The sequence below is a fragment of the Patiria miniata genome, unplaced genomic scaffold (assembly GCF_015706575.1).
Source record: "Patiria miniata isolate m_02_andy unplaced genomic scaffold, ASM1570657v1 HiC_scaffold_29, whole genome shotgun sequence".
NCBI lineage: Eukaryota > Metazoa > Echinodermata > Asteroidea > Valvatida > Asterinidae > Patiria > Patiria miniata.
Window position 1 is genome coordinate 2,016,531 of NW_024037068.1, and position 27,130 is coordinate 2,043,660.

General features: G+C 41.8%; 1 protein-coding gene across 2 annotated transcripts in view; it reads left to right on the plus strand.

Moving 5' to 3' along the window:
- The window catches only part of LOC119736044 (DNA-directed RNA polymerase III subunit RPC5-like), a 31,609-nt gene extending 5,198 nt beyond the window's left edge, over positions 1–26,411 (plus strand). Inside the window, exons 4-18 of one of the 2 annotated variants that reach the window (XM_038210045.1) lie at positions 1,628–1,743; positions 3,979–4,061; positions 7,028–7,138; positions 8,975–9,138; positions 9,755–9,837; positions 12,702–12,838; positions 15,427–15,547; positions 16,490–16,571; positions 19,135–19,194; positions 19,596–19,753; positions 21,295–21,377; positions 22,137–22,639; positions 23,702–23,773; positions 24,577–24,705; positions 26,221–26,411. In XM_038210045.1, coding sequence (XP_038065973.1) covers positions 1,628–1,743; positions 3,979–4,061; positions 7,028–7,138; positions 8,975–9,138; positions 9,755–9,837; positions 12,702–12,838; positions 15,427–15,547; positions 16,490–16,571; positions 19,135–19,194; positions 19,596–19,753; positions 21,295–21,377; positions 22,137–22,639; positions 23,702–23,773; positions 24,577–24,705; positions 26,221–26,286 — 1,968 coding nt within the window. In that variant the 3' untranslated portion in view covers positions 26,287–26,411. Of the gene's footprint in view, positions 1–1,627; positions 1,744–3,978; positions 4,062–7,027; positions 7,139–8,974; positions 9,139–9,754; positions 9,838–12,701; positions 12,839–15,426; positions 15,548–16,489; positions 16,572–19,134; positions 19,195–19,595; positions 19,754–21,294; positions 21,378–22,136; positions 22,640–23,585; positions 23,669–23,701; positions 23,774–24,576; positions 24,706–26,220 lie in introns of those variants that run through there. The other variant, XM_038210046.1, reaches the window with a different exon arrangement.
- Positions 26,412–27,130: the final 719 nt, after the last annotated feature.

The following is a 27,130-nucleotide window of genomic DNA, read 5'->3' on the forward strand; positions in this document are numbered from 1 at the left end:
TTTTTGGAATTCATAGCAAAGACGTGAAGCCTTCAAATTTACTACTCGTGTATACTACTCTGCATCGGGAGTCCTGTTTATTACGTCATGATTAACTGGGTTTTGTTTGCTGCCCCCAACGACGACTTTTACACAAATTGCACGTTCGGGTCGAAACAGGACCTGAAAAACAGCTCTCAAAAGTACCTTTTGTACTCATTTCATGACAGACACAATAGTCGTTTTTATTTCATCACGCCTTAGGCTACATATACCCGAAAAATGACGGAATTGTCTTCGAGCATTCCACAACCTCTTTAAAGTACTACATATATAATGTATGACTTTCCAACAGTTTACCATATTGCATTTCATATGGCCTGGTATCTGACCATACATAATGCAGTGTTGTTAGACTAATTAAACTTGTTACCCATTCAACAAATTTTTTATCATATATTTTTAAAAAATTAATTTAGCATATGTCCAATCTACATAAATTTATTCTGTCTGCATAAATTACAATAAGACATCCATAAATGGATCACAGTCGCACTGCATAGAACAGACAATCAAGCAATGTGGGAACACTGGAAAGTCTCCACAACTTCATAGTCAAAATGCTCCCGCACACTTCCTGTAAAACCTCGCCCACAAAAACAACTGCACAATATGAGGCAACTGCTGTGCAAAGTTAATACTGCATAGCCTCAACTGCTACACATGTGCATATGTAAATCTTCATTTACATTAATAACCTGTACTGCACCAACACTCGAACAACTGAGCTATTCAGTCATTTATTTAGAGTTTCTGAACAGGGCTTCTTGATTTGGGGGAGTGTGGTTCAGTGGTTGTAGTTTGTGACTCATATTCAGAGGGTCAGGGATTTGAAAGCTGCTGCTGATCATACCTTGTGTCCTTGGGCTAGCCACTTTACCCCTACATATGTACTTGCTGCTCTTTACCCAGGAGTAGGCCTAAATATAATAGGGAGAAAAGTGCAATTCTACAAATGGGAGTCCGGAAAAGTACATGCATTCCATTATCTTCTGACATTTAGAGGAATGGATACTCGGATTACATTGAGTGTTAAATTAATTTCACAGCCCATCTTAACAGCAACACGGCAGACAGTCGACGCTGTCACAGTATAAATAATGCCTATTTGATAAGGGTTTAGCATTTCGCCATAAGGGCAAGACAACGGAGAAGTGAGGTGTATGAATACGCATGCTTGGGGTCATGAAGCAATTTATAACCAATGACTCGATTGCAGTTTGATGCTGATGGCCATTTTCGTACCAATTTGGAGTGAAAAGCCATGGTCCTATACATGTACGAAGGGACGCCCTATTATCACGGTACTTATCACGAACTCTCGTTCGGGATAGAGATTGCTCACCAACCTTCCCGAATTGTCCTGTCTTTTGTGTTGTATAGCTCTTGCTTTCACATTAAAAAATATTCTGTGCTTGACGCGACGCCTGTGAAGATAGATTCAGGGAACACGATCAAAAATGGCTTCCTCGTGAAAAAGGTCTGTGTTCTTGATCCAATTTCAAATTGATTCAAGACCTCCTCAATTTCTCCTATGTTAATGGGTTTTTAAAATAATTTTGCATAACATTCATCTTTTTTGTTCAAGGTGGAAATTGAACTTGGTCTAGAAACCAGTAACCCGAACTACGACCGAAGTCGCGGGGAGCAGATCGCGATCAACGTAGATGGGGCCAACCCTGTTGGAAATAAGTCGTACCAAAGGTATATTTGTGTTGTCCATTCCGATAACAAAAACCAAGATTCTCAAAATATAAAATTATACCAATACAATGTTGTTGAAATATCGCTATTCCCTTTGCATGGGAAATTAGTAGGTTTTTAGACTTTAATTAATTGTTTTCTTTTGCAAAGCTGAGTCCATTTGAAGTTTGTGATGTCATACACATGTACATGTAGGTAAAAACAGATAAATTGCCTGTTAACAGTTTTTGGTAATGCACTTCTCAAAGTGCCGTTCCTTGTGTTCTTCAACAAATTCCATAATCTATTTTGTATAAATAAATGTTCCACCAGTTATATTCCAACCAAAGCACCTCCTTTTTTTGGCGAGCTGCGAAGCAGATGCGAGCCTATGTAATACCAATTTCCATCCGTCTGTCCGGGCGTCCGTCCGTCCGTCCGTCAGTGCGGACGTTCTGACCAACGTCCGTCTGTCCGTCCGTCCGCGTTCAGATAAAAATGATGAAGTTTTTGGTTCTAGTTAACTTGGGGAAAAAAATTAAATGCAGTTGTCATGTATCATCTCTATAACTTCAGTTAGGTTCATATCATTGCAGTAAATTTTATGATTTTATTGAGGAACTTTAATTCAAGGAAATGTTAAAGTTTTTAATTGTTACATGTACATGTAAAAATGTATACTGGTATAACATGTACATGTGTATACCGGTATAACATGTACATGTACATTATGCATTTTGGGGATGTGCATGAGCTTCTGGTTTGATCTTTTAGTTTATGGGGTTGGAGTAGGGATGGGGTAGGGGAGGGTGGGGTGGGGTGGGTTGGGGGATAGGGTTGGAGTTAGGGTTTGTGTGAGTAGGATGAGTAGGGGAGCTAGGATGGGTGGGGCGGGGTGGGGTGGGGTGGGGAGAGGGGTTGGAATACTGGGTTTGGGTGGGGTGGGGATTTGTAGGGGTGGGTATGTGGGAACAGGTAGGGAGAGACAGGTAGGGAGAGAATGGGCATGGATGGAGGGGTTGGGTTAGGAGGGGGTTGGGGAGGGGGCGGGATATAGGATCGGAGTAGGGGTTGGGTTGGGGATGTGTAGGGATGGGTAGGGATGGGTTGTTGTAGGGGTTGGATAAGGGGAGGGGGCAGTATATAGGGATCAGAGTAGGGGTTGCATGGGGTCCGGTGGGGATGTATGGGTGGGGGAATGGGGTGGGCGGGATATTGGAATTCGAGTAAGGGTTAGGGTGGGGATGTGTAGGGTGGGTAAGGACAGATAGGGGAAGATAGGGTAGGTGGGTGTAGGGGGTTGGGGTAGGGGAGGGTACAGGTCAGGGGAGGGGGAAGGAGATAGGGATTGGAGTTTGGGTGTGGTTGGGATGTGTAGATGATAGGGTGGGGATGGTTAGGGGAGGATGGAATGAGTGTGGGTAGGGGGTTGGGTGGGGGAGGGGGCGGGTTGGGGATGGGGTAAGGTTTTGGGATGGGGTAAGGTTTGGGGGAGGTGGTGATGGTTCTGTGTCTACATGTACATGTATACTCATTCTTGTTCTGCATTTGTTGCGACTACACAAGAGTTTTCCCATGGTAATACAAGTATGGGGAGCAGAAGACACTGTTGGGGCTGCAAAAATCCACAACTGGGTCCTAATTACCCTAACAATGGAAAACTCCCCCATAATACAGTGACGGCTAACCTATATACACATGTATTTATTAGGTAATCTGTTGACTTTTTATGTTGACATTTAAAAACTGACCCCTACACCTAGGCACATCAACAAGAATCCTGATCCCCTTCCATCATGCCCATCCCCAACCCTACCTTCAGCCTCCCTTCCTGCCTTGGACAGCGAGCCATGGCGGCTTCGCCGTTCTAGTTTCCCCTTTTTTTGACATCTGCAAACCTGTGAAAAAAAATTGTTTTGTTTTTATGTTGGCTCCCGGTCCATAATTATCGATACTGATTGTGGGGTGGGAACCAGCCTATCCCATGAGTACAGAATTATTGTCTGGCAGCCAATCATTTGAAATTGTAAAGTAATACATTCAATAACTAAACACCGATTTTCTTTCTGTCGATGTCTCATGAATAACTTGTGTATAGGTAGAAAATTAGCAATTTAGAAAAGAAATCTATATTTGGGATAGAATTCTAAAATAGCTTGGGGAAAGCAGCCGTAAAAGCAAAACTATGTAGAAAGGTAGTGTGAAATTGTGGAAGTTTACATTTAGGAACTTTCACATTTGTTTGTGTACTTTCAGTGATGTAATGGATAAGCAGGTGCTGGCTACCTCAAGCAGTTTATCTACAACATCACGTTACGGCGTCGGCATTCTGAAAGATGGTAAGTGATTTCTCACCACCCCTCCCCTTGACTAGTCTATGTAATAGATCATGGCGAAAGCCATGTTTATTATGCATGAACAGATTCGCTGATTAATTAAGCAAGATGATTAATTAGGCTCACTGCGCCAACCACTCCGACCTGTGCGAGATAACCACTTAGGAGGTGTTTGCGCAGTAACCACCAGAACCAGACCCTGTCTCTTGACCTCCTAGATTTTGACCAATCAGCGGACGCTTTCTATATGGGGTCTTTGGTCATTCACCTGTTACGCGTCATAGACAAAGGATAAACAAAACAATTGTCACGCGCTCTGTATCATGTTATATACGGTATCGTGCCCAGTTATTGTTGTATTACAAAACACTGCATTCGAATTGACCAGTCAAACCATTTAGTCCTGATTTAGGAATGAAAGGAATGAAATGACGTCACGATTTAGTAAAGTCGACTCCGATTGGCTTGCGCCATATATCTTCATGTCTAGACATATCCGAGGTTATACAGAACTTGGCTCCGTGGATAACGGGTGATACTCAGACTACTCCTTGACTCCTCCCGTGCCACATTTGATGCTTTGAGTTTAGCAGGGGTGTGAAATCTCCGCTATTTAGCGGATTTCCGCTATTTTGTTCAGCGTGCCACATTTTGTTTTCCGCTTTTTTTCTTCCGATGGTCCAGATTTCCCCCCGCTTTTTCGCCCGCGCGTAAGCATTGATTTTATTTCCGTTTATTTTATTTTCCGCCGCCGCCGAACGCACGCGATCCGCTCTCTAGTACAACATACACGTCACGGTAGCTCTGGGGTGCGTGCAAGCGAGTATTCAATGTACATATACATGTACATGTACATTGTACGTACGTGTGTACTACATGTATACGATGCCATGTGCATGCATTCAGCTCGAAGCCGCGTGTGTACAATGTATTGTACACAGCATGTACACAGCATCCGCGGAACCAACAGTGATTGCGCTGTGATTGGCTGCAGATAAATATGAATATTCACACATGCGCCATGAAGCGCGTTGGGACTCTTTGCGGCCGTTCCTGTGTCTATGCATGTGTTGACACACGATGATCTCCACAATAACTCGCTGTAAACATCGTCTTGTTGCAAATATAAAGCCTTGAAATAAGACTAGTAAATTGTCGCCGTGCCGCGCCGGCGGTAGAGGGCATCATGCGGGGCAAAGTTCATGTGTGCATTTCATTGCATGCACGCATCTGCCTGCATGCTGCATGTATTCCGCTGAACGCTAATACGTATGTTAGTGTGTCGTTTCAAATGTTTGAACGTATTTTGACATTATTAATTCCGCAAGATGTCAGTGCAACACAAATGTGTTATTATCCAAAGAGGTTTGGAGTTTGATACGGACATTGACAAGACCGATCCTCAGGTTACGAATCCGTGGAAATGGATTTGGATGGAACACATGTCATGGTTAATAATGGGCAGAAATTAGGCGACTCGATCAGAAGCCGGGACATGCGATGACGATGTGTATCATCTGCAGACTGCAGTAAGGAGTTAACTTAAAATATGAAAAACGTGGTTGAATTTCCCAGTTTTCACATACAAGTTGGCCATTTAGGCAGTTTCAAGCCAATATGAAGGAAAAGTTAACTTAAAAACATGCATAAATTGCAAAACATTTTCGACCAATAGTTAGCCCAGGCATGACAGGAGGCTTTAAAATGTACCACAGAGCATCTATATTTCAAAATTTTTCCGGGGCATTTTTCGTGGGGTCCGGGACCCCACGCAGTAAGGGCTTCGCGCTACGCGCTCGCAGGTTCGGTTATTTACAGGTTCAGCTATTTTCAGCTATTTTTTTTGGACTCCACTCACACCCCTGGTTTAGAGCGAGGTTGCCATGGTAGATTTTATTTGCTGTGGACGGTCAAATGTGTAGTCTGAGAACCAGACATTCACGCGGGCAAAGCCACGGTTGAACGTCTGATATACCAGTAGCATGTAAATTTTATGAGACCCCGTACGCCAGCCAATCAGAGATGTCTTTAGAGTCTGTGACGTCATTTCGAACAGAATCTCAAGGTCAAGACTAATGTTGTGCAAACCCGACCCGAAACCGACCCGACCCGAAACCGACTTCAGGTCGGGTCGGGTCAGTTTGTGCATCATTTCAGTCGCGCCGGGTTGGGTCGGTTTTGCGTTTGGGACTTTCAGGGTCGGGTCGGGTCGGTTAAGCCATTTTGGAAAAACCTGAAATAAACCGAAATGAACCTAAACAGAATGGAAATTCACATGATGCACTATTTAGTGCAGAGTCACTGCGCGCGGTGCGACTAAAAATTGTTTGCTGTCTCGATCAGTCTGTAACATGTAGGCCCACCAGTAGGTCACGTTGTGAGTGCCGCATGGCACGATTCAATTACTGAAAGATGACATTTTTTACGTGAAGCAGGTCAGCTCAGACGCAAAAAAGTGGACACATTTGCCGAAGCCAGATATTCGATGTTTTTTTATTTCGAGTCGGTTTGGTTTCGGGTCGGTTTATTTGAATTGTTGTCAGGTCGGGTCAGGTCGGTTTTAGGTTCATGTAGTCCAGTTCAGTTTTGGTTTGGGTTCGGTTTTGAAATAAATGTCTCGGGTCGGTTTGGCCTCGTCAGCCCGACCCGATGCACATCACTAGTCAAGACGCAGTCATGTTTTGTATAATTAATTGCCGAATCTGCTCGCATATCACAGACCCTTGCCGTGCAAGGGGACATTCCATAGACTATCAAATCCGAGGTGTTCTGGCAAAATGAGACAGAATTGGGCAGAGGTCGAAAGTCTTACACAGCTTGGCATTTTCTCATTTGTTTTGTTACTTCCAAGTTACATGCCTGTGCTCTGGCACCCTCGGTAGCCCCAAAAGTCTCTGCCGATTATTTTGTGGATTGTTCATTTTGTCCCAATCTCACCCCTGTATTATGTGTTATTTTATTTTCCTCAGGGGAGCTGCACCTGACACCCCTTCATGGCATAATGCAGCTCAGACCCAGCTTCTCTTACCTGGACAAGGCAGACATGAAGAGCAAAGTGGAGAAAGCAGCTGATAATGAGGGTAGGCCTACTGGTATAAGATGCTGATTGAGATGAACACCTCCCATAATAAATTTATCCATTGAACCCCGCCCACATGCCGCTGGGCATTTGAGCAGCAATATGTGCGCCTCTCCACGTATGGCGGGAAGTACACACAATTTATTTTTGTGTCGCCTAAACAAAGTTTTGGGAGAAACTAACTGGTCCTAAATTCTGTATGGCCGTAGACCTGTAGACCTGTATGTTAAAGGGAATATACAACATTTGCAAACATCGAAAAATAAAACTACCAAGTTTTTACGAAATACCTTTCTAGGATGTTGGTAAATGACAGTCTAAAGCATCCTGTAAAATTATGGCACCTGGTGTGATGTCATTTTCAAGAAAATGGTATTTTTGTATACATTTCCAACAGTGTTCAACCAACCACCGTTGGAAAAACCTAACTATTTTTTAACTTCTGCTACAAATTTACCATTTTCTTCAGTCCAAATTTAGTTTGCTATTGGTTACATGTTCATGAATTGGTGCAGGCCAGCTAGAGTGGTTCCCTTACAGTTTTTTGGCATCTATAAATTGATCCATTTTATCTTTAGTGGAGTCAGGGAGCCAGACTACCTAAACATTTTTGTTTTTCTTGGTTTTTCCAGCATTTTCGAGCACAAAACTTCAAACATTTATGTAAACGGTATTTGATGTATTATACTAACCCCTCAAATAGTTCATTTCTGAAAATTACAGCAAAAGCCAATGATGTACATTCCCTTTAAAGTTTAGGTTTAGGTTTTTGGGGAAAAAAAGGTATAACTTCTACACGCCTTCATGGATTTGATAAAACTTGGATGCAGTGAACCTTGGGTAGGAAGACAGTGTAGGGATCATTAGAGGTCATCGGGTCAAGTGAGGTCGTTTAAAAATGCACAAAATTTGACTTTTTTTTTTTAAGAACACAAAACATACAGGGATCGACTGTGGAAAAAGGCGACATGTGCGATCCACGGATCACTTGTCATGTAAATGTGAGCAAACCTGTGGTGTCTTCACGTGATGGCCAGACATACGGCAGCAATGCATTCAAGAACTCCACCTATATCTCACTGTTACAGTTGAGGAGATGATAGACCTATGTCATTAGGCCCCGCTCACAACAATGCGTGCACCTCTTTAGTGCCACACTGCATGTTCCAGCCACGCCCGTCATATGGGCGTGTACCCATGTCGGACTTTTGTGCATGCATGTCGGACATCAGTATACAAATATATAACAATGTTTGAGGGTGGATAGTCGATATTAGCTCCCCAAGGTATTGGAAAGTGCCAAACTAGCTCCCAAGGCGAACTAGTCCAACTCACCAAAAGAATAAAGTTCAGTTCTTTTGCAACACAGTAAATCCTAAGAGTTTATACCGTGCGGCATTGTGGACAACTTTTTAGCAGAGGAGGCATCTATATTGTCCACAATATTCTCCAGATGTGCAGCCATCTTTTCATGTGTAGCTAGGGCGATGTTCTGCATACTACACCCGTGCAACAGTTCCACAATTGCTTCGTAAAGTGCATATTTACCATGTGTGTGAATACCTGCGTACGAATACCTGCGTACGCGCTTTGTAAACAGCAAAATTAGCATCTGGCACGTGACGGTGTAAGGACCAGTGAGAATTTGGCTCTCGATCATGAATATGTATGAGGTATAGTAATTATGGCTGTGATTGGTCCAAACATCATTGGCCTGGGCTTAACCAATCATTCTATTGTGCATCAAATCCATACAGTATCTGCATAGAGTCTACAATTATTGAAATTCTTCCTTTCTTTACCCCCTCCTCCTTGTTCTGCCATGCTCCCACTCAAGGTGAATCATCCCAGGAGGAAGAGGAAGAAGCCAAGCCAGTCAAGGTCCAGTTTGCCCGGCCGGAGAGTGACCAGGCTAAGGCCAGACGGCTGGCCTCGTACTCCCATCATGAGAAGATGTTGTCTGAAGAGATGTGGGTACCGCTCAGCTGTCGGTCGGTCTACGTGAGTCCAGAATCGCATCCTTTTTCTTACTGTTCGCATCTAGAGGGTTTAACTTTTAACTGTCTCAGTTGTTGCCATTGGCAAGTGGCCAATATATTCACTATTGCCCATAAGATTATGAAGATGAACCTGATCACAAGGCCGCCATACTGTACATACGGAGTTGTGGAGATATTCTTCAGTTGATGTAGTTTATTGACCGACTGCAACACTCAACGTTTGATGCGCATATAATTTGTCATACAATAGCAAGATGGTGACTTTTTGCCATAGCGTCCAAAAATCAACTAAAAGTACTTAAATGTGAAGGTATAAGTGATGAAAACAAAAGTTAAAGCAGTGCTCACCAGGAATTATTCTGGCTGAAGTTTCAGCCCCACTGGGCCTTCATCGGAGCTGCACTGACTGTTTGAATGCAGAAAAATCCACATTCAAACCGCCTGGCGTGAGCGTTCCAAGCTTGTAGATGATGCGTTGTTCCATCTCCAAGCGCTGGAATAATAATTCCCGGTGAGCACTGCTTTAACTTTTGTTTTCATCACTTATACTTTTCTTCAGTGCTACGCAGTTCCGCTTCATTTTTAAATGTGAAGGCGTTGGTCTTCTTTTTTTTTAGGATGAGAGGTCGTATTCTGAGCGAGAGAAGTTATTCTGTCAGGCAATGGAGAGTGAGGTATCACCACTCAACCTTCCCTCTAGGTAAGTACCAAGAGTGTCCAGTATCAGCTCTGTTCAGGGAGATAGTTCTAGGTAGCCTTTCTAGTATAATTATGCACAAATACTGTATTCCAGTTTATTTTTAGCTCAGTATATGCACAGCTTTTGGAGAAAACAGCAGAAATCAGAGCATTTTACAGGTGCCAGGTTTAACTCTTTCGCTACGGAATTTAATTTACCTTTTTCGTCCCAACTGGACGTAATTAAAAGCTGAAAATTCCGCCAAGCGTCGATGTGGGCGCCGCCATCTTTGAATGTATCTCCGTAAACAAACTGCTCACAATAACCAAAAGCGCACCCCGGCCAGACGGAAAGCCGCTGGCAGCGGCTCAAACTAGGGTCAGAGGTTATACGATATAAATTATGTAGATATGGCCTACGTCATGGGGATACCCTGTTTATTCATAGCGACGCAACCGAGCCGCTGCCAGCGGCTCTCCGTACGACCTGTACAATTTGTATGTGCCGCTGTCAGCGGCTCGCCGTAGCGAAAGAGTTAATGTCTGTTGAGGTCTTGAATTACTTCAACTGGAGACATACAGATCCTTGTCATTTGATTGGTGGAACTCACATCAGGTGACATTCATCATGGCTCCCATTCATGCTGGGGCTCAAAATGTCCCATTCTCCCATGGTGAATGGGATTTACTATTCCACAGTTAGGATCATCCTTGTTCCATGGTGCGGTATTTGTGTGCAAATGCATGCTGGTGTGCGCGTTGAGCATTGCGCGTAGCGCGTATTGTTCCCAAGAGCCATTAGCTACAGAGTTGGGTTCAAACATTTTCGTGAAGGGGTGGAAGAGAGAAATGTATTTCCCACCAATTTTGTATTGAAATAGAAGTTCATTTTAACTGTAAATCAAATGACAAGGATCTATATGTCAGTTATTTAAAACAAATATTGAGTGGCTTTAAATTGTGAAATGGGAGGAATATTATCGCTCAGTAAAATCTGGACTTTTCCTTTTCACTCGGCTTCACCTCGTGAAAAGTCCAGATTTTACCTTGAGATAATATTCCTTCCATTCTACTCTGAGCCACTCAATATTTGTGTACTACCTAGTCGACCATTGTTGGATTAGTTTATTTAGCCAGCCTGCCCATATTAATTGCATAACTGGTTACCAATAGCTGCAGGCATCATAATATACTGCAGAGAGCCAGGTCCAAGAAGTACCATGAGGACTATTAGTGCACATGCATGTAAGTTACATCATGGAGCACGTTTGGGCGAGGACCATTAATCGACTAGTGCTTGATTTATGACATATCTTTTTGGGCGTCTATTTTAGTACCCTCTATGTTGTTTTGTCATAATGTTTTTATCGGTTGTTTTAACTATTCATCCTTAAGAATCGTTTTGTTTGATGGTTTTTATTCCTCATCCATTGATTATTCATGAGCTATCATTGTACTAATTGGCAGACTGAACCTTTTGGTGATAAGGAAAATGATTTTCCTCCAATTGCCTTCTTCACATTTCACCTCACCTCCTGTTTAACTGTATTTTTATATATATGTTATATTTTTAAATCATTTTATTGTGGAGAGGAATAAAATAATAATAATTATAATAACTTGTGTAAATGTATGCCTGTGCACTAATAGCAACGTGCGAACGTTTCTAGTCAAACAATGGTTGGAACGTCATCACAAAACTTCTTGATTGTGGTTCCCTGCTGTGTATTATGATGCCTGCGGATTTTGGTAACCAGTGATGCAACCGTGCCCCTATCTGGTTCTAAGTATTTGATAAGAGTAGTCCAACCATCCTTCGTTTGAGCGAAGTTAGTCGAATTATGGTTAACCATTGTTCTCGCTTGCACTTGCTCATGAATTAACCACTAGTCCACCACTGGTTCTTGACAGTGTTGTGGTTTAGTCCATCACATGTCCGTACAAGTCATTGTTAAAGGTCGAGTACATCATTTGTAATTGGTGCATTATGTTCGTTGGAAGCAACAAAAGTGCTCAAATTCTAGAGAAGGGTGCTGAACAATTAACCTGATAAAGTTTTAGCTCAGTGAATGCTGTATATTCCAAGAAAACAATATTCATGATTTGAATCATGCCTGAAGTCAGCGTCCGGGACATGTTCTCATTCAGTTGATTGCTGCTACGCGATGTTTACCACTGAACTGACAAATAAAAGCAACCGTGCGCACGTGTGCGTCATGTCAACGCTTTCGTGCACTCATGCAAGGCTTCACCGAAAAATGAACAACTGACGGAAATTTCCAAAAACGAGTCTTTAGTCGCATCATTGGCAATGGCCGCCTTTTCTTCAAAATGACAGTATGCCAGAAGGAAGAATTTGACAGGGAGTTTAGGGCAAAAAAAAAGCCCTGGTTTCTGGTCTGCGCGCGTGTCGCCCTAGCCGGCAAATCGGCAAAATTAAAAGAATTTTTTTTTCATTGTAAGATGATGTCTCAAAACCACCAAACTCACTGGTTTGACTGGAATCCTGCTGCTGCACAATTTTAACGTATTTTTAGATGGGGTTACGATCGAGTAAAAGCTTTATGTGGCCTCTCTGGGCTCCCATACATTTTGCACTAAATTACTCGGGCACCATTTGCAGTCATCAGCCGACATTTGAAGAAGAAAAAAAAGGAAAAAGAAAAAGAAAGCCGCGTCGCCACACCACTTTTGGGGCAAGCCTTATACCAGAAAATGAAGACTTTTTTGGGGGCCTTATTACCATTACCATCTTTAAACCAAGTATGCTTTTCAAAAATAAGTTTGTTAGTTACTTTTTGGATAGCTGCAAATGATGTACTTTGCCTTTAAATAATAGACTATTTGAGTTTCGAAATGATTACATTTTTAATGTCGATTTGTCAGGGACTACCTGGCTACCCTGGTTCCCGAGGCCATGGAAGATGAAGCTGATAAACCGCAGTTGCCATCCAACGTTCTCTCCATGAACAACCTGAAAACAATGAATCTGGCTGACCAGGTCAAAGCTCTGCTCATCAATGGTGGGTGTTCAGCAGTTCATTATAATGCTGCGTGATGGGTTTCATTTAAATAACAGAATCCAGGAAATAAAAGCTAGCATGGAAAGTCATGGAAACGTTATGCAATATTGTTAGTTGGAAACTTGATATTCCAAGAAAAAGGTCACGGAAAAGTCATGGAATCCTGCACAACCCATATGGTGGGATGCATTATATTATACAAATAATGAATGTTTGTGAGTGCAAATTATTCTTTCCATTGCACGAACGTGAAACATTCATTATTTGTTTTATATAACACCTGAATAAATCCTTGTCATCTGATTGGTTGACTTCTAATAGCCAATTTATTCAGGTTAAAAACTGTTTAAAAGTTCGAAAAGTTCATCATCTATATATATTGCCGCCCCTGCGCCGAGTGCAACGAATACTCAGAAGGACTACACATTAAGTATGCCTTTGCGCGGTCTGACCAATCGAAAGTCTACACTGCGTAGTATTTCCGGGCTATGCAAAACTGTCGATGGCAACGCGTACTGCAGCCTGCTCCACACCCTGGAAACGAGGTTGGGTCTACGGTGCTCGCTATTTGAAGCGCAAGCATGTGACGTCGCGTGATAGAGTGCTGTTGCTTCCATAATGTGTTTACAGCTCCATGCTTCCACCATCAAGGCTGAGCGTTGTGAGTTCGCTGCCCGCCACGTACAATTCAGTGTCGTGTTATAATTTCGGGGTCCTGTTTTGGGGGTCAACGAAGGATCGATGCATTCACAAAAAATCGACGATTAAGTGTCCGACCCGGCGGAAGACACCCACATTTTTCCACCGTGGAGCCATTTTGGTGTCGCGGGAGACCGCGGTCTCGGATCCTTTCAGGAGCAAAGATTTCTCGGAGGCCGAGTAAAACTTGCTCTTATATAGATGGTTGAAATAACAGTTAAATCGACTTTTTCCTCGCAGACGGTCTCGCAAATTGTAAGAAGTTCAAGTTTACGTTTGTTGAAGAGTCCAATACTGAAACTTAATTATGACCTTCCTCCATGATTCAGACCGTTTGTAATGTTTTGGTAACTCTCCATTTTTTCATTTCAAATGACACTTTCACGTTTTATTGCATTATGATTTATTGTCAAAACTGTACAATCAGCCTTCGCCTGTGTACTACGGTAACCTTTTCACTGCGTTTTCCAAATGCGACTGCCTCACAAAATGCCAATTTAACAGACCAACGGGAACATTTATTACAGACAGTTGCCATGGTACATAATTATCATGTGCGTAAATTGACGGGGGACAGGGGGAACCCACCCCCCATTTTAAAGCGGGGGAAATTGTTTGGTCCCCCCCCCCCCCCCCCGCTTTTTCTTCCCTGAATAAAAATTGTAACCTACAACAATGATTCTATTGCTCAGAATACATGTAGCTGATTCAATTACTCAAAACTCAAAACTTAAAAAGGTGATCTTTTGCTGAAATTGGTTTTAGTGGTCAGAAATTGCCTCACATCACACCTCAGAAATTGCTTTTCTATAACTGCATGTCTCCCCAACTATATCCCCATTTAACTCCCAACATTTTCATCCCCAACACTACGCCCTACCCGATCTATGATCGGGTAAATCAGCTTGTATTTATATTAATGCAAACTGTTCAACAGATTAAGAACAGTCATATTCAATTTACATGTATCTCGATTTAAAACAGCGCCACCACCAGCAGCAGTGTCACCGTGCAATGGAAGTTCTATTCACCGTGCGATAGAACTTCCATTGCACTGTGCGCTGCGCGCCGCGCGCGCGCCGCGCGCCGCGCGCCGCGCGTTGGTACGAATAATTCAATGACATGTGATCAACGATCCACCAATCAGATGACGGGGATTTATTCAAGTGTTGTATAAAAGGCTATGGCAGTCTTCCAGTTTACAATCCAGTTTACTATGCTTTCTCTTTATGCATGTATGCTCTATATTTGTTGCATGATCAATGCACCACTGTCATGCTTTTGTGGTATTCAGTGGTCTTGTGTCAAACTGGAAGGCTGAAAGGGAGTGTTGTCCTTCACCTATAGAGCAATAGGCTCCTAAGATGCAAAAACAAAGATAGAAATGGGTATTGGAAAGTCCTAATTTTGTCCTAGAAAAGTCATGGGGAAAAAAATGAAATTTGTCCTAGAAAAGTCATGGGAAAAAAATGAAATTTGTCCTAGAAAAGTCATGGGAAAAAAATGAAATTTGTCCTAGAAAAGTCATGGGAAAAAAATGAAATTTCATTTTGAGATTTCTGTGGGAATTCTGATTTATATATTGTCCATGAGACTAGGTTGGATAAAACAGGAACAGGAAATTGCTATAAATATTGGTAAAACTATGAAAATTGTTTGAAATATGTTTATAAAGATATTGGAGTTTTTGTGTTTCAGTAATTTATGAAGACTTGGGACAGTAAAAATCCACCCTTGTGCCTCCTTCTAACTGTGATCATTGGCAAAATAACACAGCTTAACCCCCCCCCCCCTTCTGCTGTAGACACAAACACAATCAGTTTTCTACATGGCTCTGGATGTCCGGCAAGTAATGGCCATTGTTTGTAACCAACGTTTCTTTTCACCAGCTAAATCCTTGAGGTTCTCCCAGTTACTGACCATCTTACCAGGAGCGCCCGATGCGACAGCCGTTCTGAGAGCCGTACAACAAGTGGCTATGCTGGTCCAGGGATGCTGGGTGGTCAAAAGGTATAAGAGCTTCACCTGGTTTCGCTGATGTGGTTGTGTTCTAATTACTTGGCTGCGGCTAGCAGTGCCACACGCGTCTATGGAAAGTTAATTCAGCTGCTTCCATAGACACACGTGTTGTCACCAGTCATAGCCGTAATTCAGATGCAGTGTATGATTTTCTATGTTACATGTCTTGCATGTGACGTGAGTTGAAATCAGGCTGAAGTGGACAGGACTTCAAAAAGAGAATTAGTCCCATGTGACATTAAACACTAATATTAAAACAAGAGTTATAACAAGACAGCCTTAAATTGAGATACTGCCACAAAGGAAAAGAATTGGGTGTCAGATTTATTTTTGAATTTTGAATTTGCAGTTTCTTTCAAACATTTTGATCCTTAATATGTGTAAAATATATTGTCACAATTTCAGACTGTAATGTTGCCAGTAAATGGGTAATTCCATAAATCAGGGGTCCAAACTTGTGACATTTTGGTTTCTCTGTTACACCGTGAACCATTCAGGTTTTTTGCACGTAATGTTATAACAGCTTAATGAAACATTTTGAAGATTTGAATAGTATATTATATATAAACAGTATAGTGTACTGTACAATCTACAAACTGTTTCATGAAGTTATAACATTGTTACATGCAAAAACGCTGAATGGTTCACGGTGTAACAGAGAAACCAAAATGTCACAAGTTTGGACCCCTAATTTATGGAATTACCCAAATGTGAATTTGTTTTGGCTGATTGTGGAGGTGTATTAGTTCAAGCTATGCATAATCGAAAACTGTATCAGGCAGTTCATCTGGGGAAATTACACCACAGAATGCGGTAGGGACTGAAGCCTGGGTAGGATTCGAACCCTGGCCATGGAGGTGGAAGGCAAGGAAGGTACCATTACGCCAACCCGACTCTTTTTTAATCTTATGTAATCTTATTTTTCTACTCCAGTGATGTATTGTATCCCAAAGATAGCACCAGTCCCATCAGTGGTGTTCCGGCTGATATACTTTGCCGAGGCAGAGACTATGTGGTAAGTTCCAGAGGTGGCAGCAAGTCATTTTTTGCAAGTCCAAGTCGAGTCACAAGTCATTGTTTGCAAGTCCAAGTCAAGTTACAAGTCATTAGGTCCAGTCACAAGTCAAGTCACAAGTCATTAGGTCCAGTCACAAGTCAAGTCACAAGTCATTTGGTCTAAACACAAGTCAAGTCACAAGTATCTTTGTCCAAGAACACGTCAAGTTGCACATTATTTTGTCCAGCTGTAATAAGCTAAAAGAACCTGGCGTCAACTTACGAGTTATTTTGAACATGCCTCCTTAATTCCCCTTTTTCAATGTGTTGCAATTACTATTCTTGTAGTTTATCACATATCTGGGATATTAGCCCTTTGTATACTTTAATAAATGTACTTTACATTGTAGAAATAAATGTTGAGATGACATGAAAAAAAAGACTTTGTATTGTTACCATGGAGCTTTACATGCAGACATGCCCGATCTGGAATTAGGGAAAATATACATTCTGTCTAGGGCAGATTTTCAAGTACTAGAGGCTAGAAGTTATTTAGATTCAATAGCCATATGAAGCAAGAGTTTGTACGCAGCCCAGAATGACCGAAAATCTATTCGCGGTTAAGCCCCCCCCCCCCCCCCCCCGAAAAAGTCACAGAGCAACTACTCACCGCTCATCGTGGGTTTTAAGGTGCCGCACGAAATTGCTCGTTGTGTTTGGGCCATCAGTGACAGTGGATCCACATATTTTACAAACAGCAGACCTAGCGTCTGACTTGCGTTGGTAACAAGTCATTTTTTGCAATCCCAAGTCAAGTCACAAGTCATTGTTTGCAAGTCCAAGTCAAGTCACAAGTCAAAGCTGGTATTTACAAGTCAAGTCACAAGTCACAAAAATAGCGACTCAAGTCCGACTCGAGTCCAAGTCACATGACTCGAGTCAGCAACTCTGGTAAGTTCAACAAGTGGAGATCTTACTGGCGTCCCTTGAACAAAGATATTGACTATTTGGGGACCACCAACTTGGGGAACCACCAACGTGGGGCTGGATGGCTCAGTTGGTAGGGCACCAGAATGGCAGTCTGGAGGTCATGGGTTCAAGCGTCCGTTCCAGTCAATTTCTTTGTTCAACTTTGAAAAATCTTGTACATTTTTTAATTGTTTGATTCTTTATTTAATGATGATGATTATGAAATCCTGTGCTCTATCAATAATACTGTATGTATATTAAAGATTGAGTTTTGCCTTTTATCAACATGATTTCATTAGCACTGCATTCTGAGTACAATCTAAGAGCCTGTGAGAAATTTTTACAAGCTTACTTGGGTGGGACTCGAACCCTTGTATTGTTTAAAACTGAGCTGTCCAGCCCTTTGTTGGTTGTTCCCCAGATTGTCAGTGTCTTTGTTCAAGGGGTGCTAGTCAGAAGCCATAAACCTGCATGTGTCATGTAGCCAGGGATCATGCCCAAAGTCACGAAGCTAGCAATGACGCAACCTATGAAATATCAAACTGGGATTGCTCCATTTAATCTCATCATTTTAAGCAGAACGTATTATCACAATTATTCATAAGGCCAACAAAAAAAGTCTCCGGTTTCTGGTATGGAGCTTGCCCCAAAAGTGGTGCGGCGATGCGGGCTTTCTTTTTTTTCCTGCACTTTTTTTTCTTCAAATGTCGGCTGATGTTACAGATGACGCTTCGATCCCCAGTTAAAACTCTCAAAAATATCCTTCAGAGTGGAGCTTGAGGTGACCTCAGTTAGGCCATACGGCTTGAGAATTCTGCACCCACTTACGATTTCGACTGACACGAACATTTTTTGGAAACTTTGGATAGTCAAGACAAAAATCAGAGAAAAGTGAAGTAACGTTATAACTTAGACCATGCAATGACATCATGCATGAGCTGCTGGCCTGGTTATTATAGTCTGCTCCCTTACATATTGCGCTAATTAAAAAGTGTTTACAGGTTCCAGATACACGACCATCGCTCCCTCAGTCTGGCTTCCAGACACATAATTACAAAATTACCACACCGTCTGCAAATGGTGTCCGACTAAATTTAATGCAAAATATATGGGAGCTCAGAGAGGCCACACAAAGCTTATACTCGATCGTAACCCCATCTAAAAACACGTTTAAATTGTGCAGCAGAAGGATTCCAGTCAAACCAGTGAGTTTGGCGGTTTTGAGACATCATCTTACATGTATATTAAAAAAAACTATTTAACTTTGCCTACGCGCATGGCTTCGGCGACGCGCACGCAGACCAGAAACCGGAGACTTTCTTTTTGGCCTAAGATGGAGTTTTTGCTTCGGGGAGATGTAAATCAATGTTAGGTTTTGCCCTTCACCGACGTAAGCTCATTGGTCGAGTGGTAAGATGTCTACACTAGAAAGCAGGAGGTCGTGGGTTCGAGTCCCACCAGAGTGATTTTTTCCAACTTTCTCTCGGGAGGTAACACACTGAGTATTATCACAACTGAAGTGAATGCTCAATTTCCAGCTACATTGTTATCCTCAACTAATTCACACACAATACAGTTAGATTTCTAATACATTTTTTATGCCTTGTTTTTAGATGTGGAAATTTACCCAGAGTCGCTGCATTGTGAGGAAAGAAGTTGCCTCCATAACAAAGGTTACTTTTCAAATCAATAAATACTTCTAGATTGTTTACTCAGTAATTTGCAGGTGCGAGATTCGTCAAAATTTTCCTGTGGGATTTAATGAAATCTTGTAACAATCTTGTAACAATCCAGCCATATACTGACTTTTCTAATTGCAGAAATTCTGTTGATTTGGATTTTTTTTTTCACATTGTAACTAGAATGCCATGGATTTGTTATTTAACTTGTGATAAATTGTGAGTTACTCAATTACAACTCCGATATTTTGTTGACACTTGTAATAAATATACAAGAATTGTCATCGTGTTTGGTCATTTCTGATTCCATCGAACATCCTTCCCATCTATCTTAACATTCTTGAACTTTTTAAAATATCATTACCCTATTGGGTTGACCTGTTTGTTTGATTTAGTTGCCGTCTGAGGACATGAAAGACATTCTGGAGCAGATGGCTCGGCCCAAGATCAACCAGGGCTGGGAGTTTGCTCTGGTGTATGACAGTGAGTTTGTCTTGCACCACGAGGATGTCACACAGAGACAGCAGATGCTGTGGGATGCTAAATTCCAGCAGTATGTATACATCCTGGCTCAACCAGGTTTCACTCAAATCCGAGCTTAAATACACATTTAACTGACTAAGACAAGGTTTTAAACCAGCTTAGAAATCGGTATTCCAATTGCGCATGTGCATAACAAGATTTGAAGATTTTTACTTACGGATAAACACTGCAGATAAACGCATGTATTACATGTAAGTCTATAAAGGACGTGGTAACCAAATCTGCAATTCTGCGATTTTTCATGTAATAAATACAAAACGATGTAAACTTTTGTTCACACAAAAGTTACGGTATACAAAACACCTAAAAACCCTTTGCTGTCCAAACTGTTTGAAATTTTGTGCTTACTTCAGAAAAAAGACAGTTTCTTTAATTGGTATGTGCTATGATTTTGGCACGCATATGGCAAATTGTTTATCCCCCCCCCAAAAAAAAATTGTGAAAAATCTTGATGTGCTCAGGCGCAGTTGGAACACCGAACTGGCTTATTGGTTCCCACTGTAAATGCTGAATGAGATTAAAACTGTCTGCAAAGGGCATTTAGATATGTAAATGTATTCATGCTACCACGCGAAGTCATTGAGAGGAAGAACAGTACAGTGGTACATGCCCACAGTTCGTTAGCCTTTCGCCAAGGCCAGCGAAGACCGCCGCTCTAGAGCAAAGATTAAGTCAGCACGCACGAGTGGCAAAGCCACGAGGCCTTTCCCAACTTGATTTTGTTGAATTATTCATAGTTTTTATGCTAATTAGAAGAGTGCTGAAGGTTAACCAATCACAACACGGATTTTGCCTAGTCGCTTCCATTTTTAAAAGAAGGGTGAGTAAGGAAAACGTAAGAGCAAATAACTGTAAGTTCAGATGAAAAACAAGTTCATACACTCAAATAATTTCTTGAAATACTTTTATAAGTAAAATTAAAATAAGATAATGTAAGAGCAATTAAGCGGTCACCATCTCATGGAAAACTAGACTCGCATTTTTTTTTTTTAAACTTTGTACAAGCATCCGGGCGCCTCGACGCGTCCGGGTAGTAGCCACGCACGCACTAAAAGGCTGATGATTGGTTGGAATTTTGCTACCCTTTTGGGGTAGCAAAAATCGAGATTATAAAGAAAAACATAAGAATTTCTTGACAAGTTAGAAAAGGCCCTCGTGGCTTCGCCACTCGGGTGTGTGGTCTCTCGCTCCAGTTGCTTCGCATTTTCGCCGCTTTGTCTGAGGGGGTCAAGTTAAGCCACAATGGCCTTGGTGAAAGGCTAAATGTTCGTGTGATCAAGAGTAATGATGATGATGATGGTGATGATGTTAACTCCCAGGGGATTATTGGAGAGAACACCCATAGGTGTCCAGGTGTCCATTCGTTGATTTTTTGTTTTCTCTCTTGCAGTTCGCTGCTCTTAAATTTGCTAAACGTTGTGTCCACCGAGAGAACATTTTCCAGTGTAGCATTTAACGACGATGTTTTTTGTGCTAAAAACCCATTGGGGGGGGGGGGGGGTTCATATTCCTAATTACAATTAATTGCCTAATTGTTGATTCTTTTTGAAGGCTTTCCAAAATTCTGAAAGTTCCCAAGCACGAAATAGAGAAGAAAGGCAAAGGAAGGGACAGCAAAGAATCATCACAAACAGGTACATTATCTAGGTCCTAGATAATTAATGACAATATTCAGATGCTACTACTCAGTGTAAATAAACTATTGATGAGTTCACCCTTGCTCTGTAGACCATTTCGAGCACACTATTCCTAAGGTCCCCTTCAATGCCGAAAGCATTGTGCAAGTTTTGTTCAGATAATCTGTCATAGGGCTGTTGCTTTGTACAATGGCTGTGACAATGCTTTTGGCATTAAGAGGGGGCATCCGCGAATGTACAGCGGTAACATGCCGGCGTTGGTCTATATCCTCCAAAAAAATCTTCATTATTCAACTTTTATGAGACTTGTTATGTACACACACCAGTAAATGTAATGCCTTCTTATGGAAATGGTATTTGAAAATCCAGCACACTGGCCTAAAACTGCACTCAATGAGTTACGGTTAAATTGGACTATTGATTAATGTACTGTCAGGTATAATGCTCACAAATTTGCCCTTAAACACAAGATACAGAATCATTTGGGTGATAGGGCTAATTCCCCATCAGCCTTTGGTTTTGTATGATTTCTTCTGGGTTTTTCTTTTTGTTTTTTCTGTACAATAATTTTCTGTGAGTTTTTTCCTCAATGGTACACAGCATGAACTTCAAACTCTGAACATGCATCAACCCTGAGGTGTGCCTATTACTATGACATCATGATGATGATGTCATGGACCAAACAATCATCAGTGTCACGAAGCAGTGATTTTAACCGTTTGCCCCTCTCACCATCTTGATATGTTTCCATGGCAGTTGAAGTCATGTCAGGTCAGGAACGCGTCAAGGTCGCCCGCGGCCGCGCCCGGACTAAAAGCCTCACCCAACAGGAAAATGCAAATCCCGCTAAAGCGCAAAATAGCAATCCAGGTTCTAGAACTCCTTGTGGAACGTCAGAGGCCAACAGCAGGCTTCAGGCTGAACCTGCGTTAAATACTGAAGAGCCCATGGAGACAAACTCAGCCGCGGACCCTTTACAAGCAGCCTCGGCATCTTCCGAAAGCAACGCCCATGTCGTTCAGAACGGGCCAAGCTCCAGTAACGGAATTCCCAGTCAGGACTCGGTCAGGAACGAACTGCGGTGTTTTTTACGGGACAAGTTTGTGCAGCAGCCACTCATGAGCTTGATGGACATGCGGCGGCACATCAAAATGAGATTGGTGGAGACGCCGCCGGGCGATTTACTCGGCGAAGGGATATCTGATGCCATGTTGGAAGAGTGTGCTGTGGATATAAATGCTGCGTTGCTGCAGATTCCGGTAAACACTTGATTTCTTTTATATTAAACCCAACACAGCTGCAAGTGTTTTGTTTATACCCTTCTGAATCCAACAATGCACTAGATTTTTCCCCTTTTGTGGTTGAACAAGATTACAAGAAAACCATATGTGATGGGATCAAGCTACATGAGTCGTTTGTTGGGAATTTTCATTTGGAGATACAGGCCAAAATAGGGCCACTTCATCACATCACTTCATCACATCTCTTGATGTTCCGACTTCCATAATATTTGAACTAAAGATGGTATCAGCATGCATTTTCACAGCAGTAAGGCTGAGATTGTGCTCTCTTCAAATCTGTAATAAAAAATTGTTTGACTAGGGGTTGACAAACGACACATTTAGCTTGATCGCATCACATATGTGAAAAGGATTGAAAAATACATTTCATTGGGAACATTTGGTTCCCTCATTTACATGTATAGGTTTTTGTAAGCTGTTCATCTGCTTAAACTTTATTGATCATTTGTATACACGTAAAGGTATGTTTTGTTCATCAACAAGCTGGATCGGATATATCTTGGGCGCTGCGGGCCAACGAACTCATGTTCACACAGCTTGTTGGTTGGATGACACTGACCATAACCAATGCACATGCATGAGTCACGTGATTGTGCCATGTCATTTTTGGAAGGATAAGTGTTTTGAATAAAAAAAAGCAGGTTTTGAACCAGTGACTGCATGATGAGCCTTGACCCCAGTTGGGTCAAATGACATGTTAGGGCTGGGCTACTGATACTTTGACAAAGTTTGGTTGAAATCGGTCAAAATATGTAGGAGCTATAGACAGTGTTTGTGACTATTAAACTATCTAACGGACTAATGGAGAGACATGGTGATTTGTTGAGCTGCTATCCCGCAGCTAAAAATAATGACATGTTACAGTTGTTACATACATCAAGCTTGTCTATGTCTTTATATTTAGTGGCCATCCAATAATTCTATGGAGGATAAGAAACTGTCATCTATGTCTTTATATTTAGTGGCCATCCAATAATTCTATGGAGGGTAAGAAACTGTTGTCTATGTCTTTATATTTAGTGGCCATCCAATAATTCTATGGAGGATAAGAAACTGTTTGGATTCTGTGACTGTGGAGATTCTTTAGACAAGGTAGGTTTTATTTATGTTTTTATTATTTAACCCTTTCATTACCACATTGTTTACTGACTTGGCTTTCCCTAGGACCAAATTATTTGGTCAGTCATGCCGAAATCACTAGAGCGTGAAAAAAATAACCACAAGTCAAAAACTCACTTTTTTTCAACCCAGACTTTCACTGCCAAGGAGTGATTAAAATCATAGGTGTTGTGTGTAAAGTTTGTTCCTTGAACCATACTCTTTTATGTGATGTAAAAATGAAGTCCATATATGCAAATATAAGAAAGTTATGCATTTTTGTTCATCTGGTCCCATTTATCAAACTGCAAGCCATTTCACCACATGACCAAATGGCACTCCATACCTCAAATTGTGCGTGGATACTTCTGAAGCACTTTTCTTAATTTTTTGTAATGGTAACACTATGAATAAACTACACCATTAGAACGATCCGAAAATACTCTTTCAGCTGGTATACAGTTGATGTATGGGCGGCCAAACATATCAACATGCAGCCTTTCTGAAAAGTAGTAAATATATCTGTGTTGAGGGTGTTCTGTGTGTGGTTTCCCATGGGAATCAGCACAGGGGTACTTCTTGTCGACAAAAGTCGCTCATGGCAAGGAAAGGGTTAATATATATATATATGCCATGTATATTTTAATTTTATTTTTATATTTTTTTTTTGTGGTTACAATAATAACCTGAATTTCTTTTGGGATCATTACAAATGCTGCCTGGTAAAACAAACTCCTTGTCTTTTCACTTATGCTTGGTTCTTTTCTAACTGTTTGTTTTATTTTTGGCATATTTAGTTCCGTGCTGTCATCTTTGACATGTTCCGGGAAAGTTTCAAACACCGTCGCAACCAGTTCTCTGATCGTTTCAAGGAAGTTCTGGGCAAGGAACCACCATCAAAGCTGGAATTTGACAGACTCATAAAGGTGAAGAAAAGAAAAAGACACAAAAACAAGCACATGTAGTGAATGAAGAATAAACATTTAGGTCCTCAAAGTGGAGTGCCGTAGCCTCATGATCTGGAGCACTGAACTGGTGGTCTGTGGGTAATGCTGCAGGTTGTGGGTTCAAGTCCACGCGGGGGTTATGGTGGGAGAGTCCTAGGGCAAGGCACTTTGTGACTCATTGCTTCTCCGCACCCAGGAGTAAATGGGTACCTGTGAGGGCAGAGATGGTAATAAGCCATTTGCGTGTTAAATTTGAATAAAATCTGGAACGCTGACTTAATACAATGCTTTGCACGTTTTAACCTAGCATTCTCCCGACCAAAGAGACTGTTAATATATCACATGATTCGGGGCAAGCCTTATGCTAGCAACCCCCAGCTCCGTCATGGTCTGGTGTCTTTGTGCCATTCTCACCCATTGTGAACGATGTATTGGTGCTGAGCGTCTCTTACGTAACTATGCAAGAGCTTGCCCCGAATCATGTGGTTAGCAACAGTGTCTTTGGTCTGGAGAATTCACAGTTAAAATGTGCCAAGCATTCTGAGCAAGTCATTGTACCAGACGTTTTTCAAATGTAAATCCCAAAGGGTGTAGGTAACACGCAAATGGCTTATTGCGGTGGCTTTACAGCCAGTATTAAAAGAGTGCCCTTTTCAAAGAGGGCCCTTTTCAAAGAGTGCCCTTTTCAAAGAGTGCCATTTGTTTTGGACGATTGGCCTTTCTGATTTTGACTGGTGAAAAGAAGCCTGCCTACCTTTCAGTGCGCATGGACGAGTACACTTTTACACGTCCACATGTCCCCCCCCCCCCCTCCCCCACAATAAAAATGACCTTGCTACAGTCACTCTATTGTGATTGCGTTGCGCCAAAATAGCAGCATTGAACTGCATACTTCCCAGGTGCCCTTCTTGGACAAGTGCCCTTTTGATTTTTAGGGAATCAGGTGACCAGTTGAGAACAGTCCTGTTCACCTTTCAGCACGGATGCGCGAGTACCCTTTTTCACATCTAACCCAATAATGCCAATAATTCACAATAATGCCATTGTATTGTGATTGATTGTAGCTGCATTGTGCCAATATGCCAGCCAGTGGGGGGGGGGAGGACAATGAAAATAAAATCTTAAGCCTGTGTACGTGCGTGCATGCCCATTGTTAATGGTCCAGAAATAAGCCACTAGAGCAACTTAAAAGTGTAGCTGTTTTTGTAAATGGGAAATGTATCAAACCGCAAAATGGTGTATAACAAATGTATAACAAACGTACAAAGACGTTGGCTGCACACTATCTACGGCTGTATATAAATGCATGTGTGGCGTGTTTTATCTACCAAAGTACCAATGTACAGCGAAGAAAACAATTACAGTGTATATTTAATCTATTTGTTTAATAAAGTGTTGGGAGAAAACTGGGGGGGGGGGCAAGCTGGGGCAAAAAAATCTAATGAATAATGGAGTAACCTTGTGTTATCTTTTCTCGTGCTGTTTCTATTGCAGAGTTTATGCCTGTACAAGTCTCCATTCTGGTACCTGAAAGGAACGATACCACCTACGCCAACATGATGGCTACCAATCCTAGGACTCGTAGCTTTTTTTATTTGTGTATTTTGAATACAAAAATTCCAGTCGAGCTGCAGTCAATTGTGTCCTCAATTTGTTTGATAAATATAAATCCTGATTTATTCTCCGTGTTTCATTTTCTATCTTCTCTTGGCCATGCATAGTTGGCATAAACCCCAGGGTTTTTCTTGTTCTGATGGAAACATGAAATACAGTCAAATCTCATTAGTACAAACTCTGTTAATACAAAATTCTGGTTAAAACAAACATAAAGCCTTAGTCCAGGCTGTGCATTTATGTGCATAATGAATGGAACTGATGTTCCTCTTAATACAAAATTCTGATATAACAAACAATTTGGCTAGGTCCGAACGAGTTTGTATTAACAAGACTGGACTGTACTTGTAATAGCAGTCGTAAGGATGACCTTCCTAATTGGTCACATTATTTTATTACCCTCCAAGGAAACGGGACGCCTGCTGTTTTCTACTTATGTTTTCAAAAGGCCCATGAAATTGCTGTTTTATTTATTCAGGTTAGTCATTGACATACACCTGTGTATCTCACTTGCCAACCTTTTTAACCATTGTATGGACACTTGAAGAGTGTTTAAACAGACGCAGGCCTGTCGCCAGCCCTGAGCATCAAGGGGGGGGGGGGCATAGTACCAACTAGGGGGGCCCACTACCATAAAAAAATACAAAAATGTATGTATGGCTTTTTGCTGTTGGGGGCCAAGTGCTCGCCAAGGGGGGCCCGGCCCCACCAGGGCCCCCCACCCCCTTGGCAACGGGCCTGGCCGGACGTTTGGGGCATACAGTTCAGAAATATGGGGTTAATTGATTGG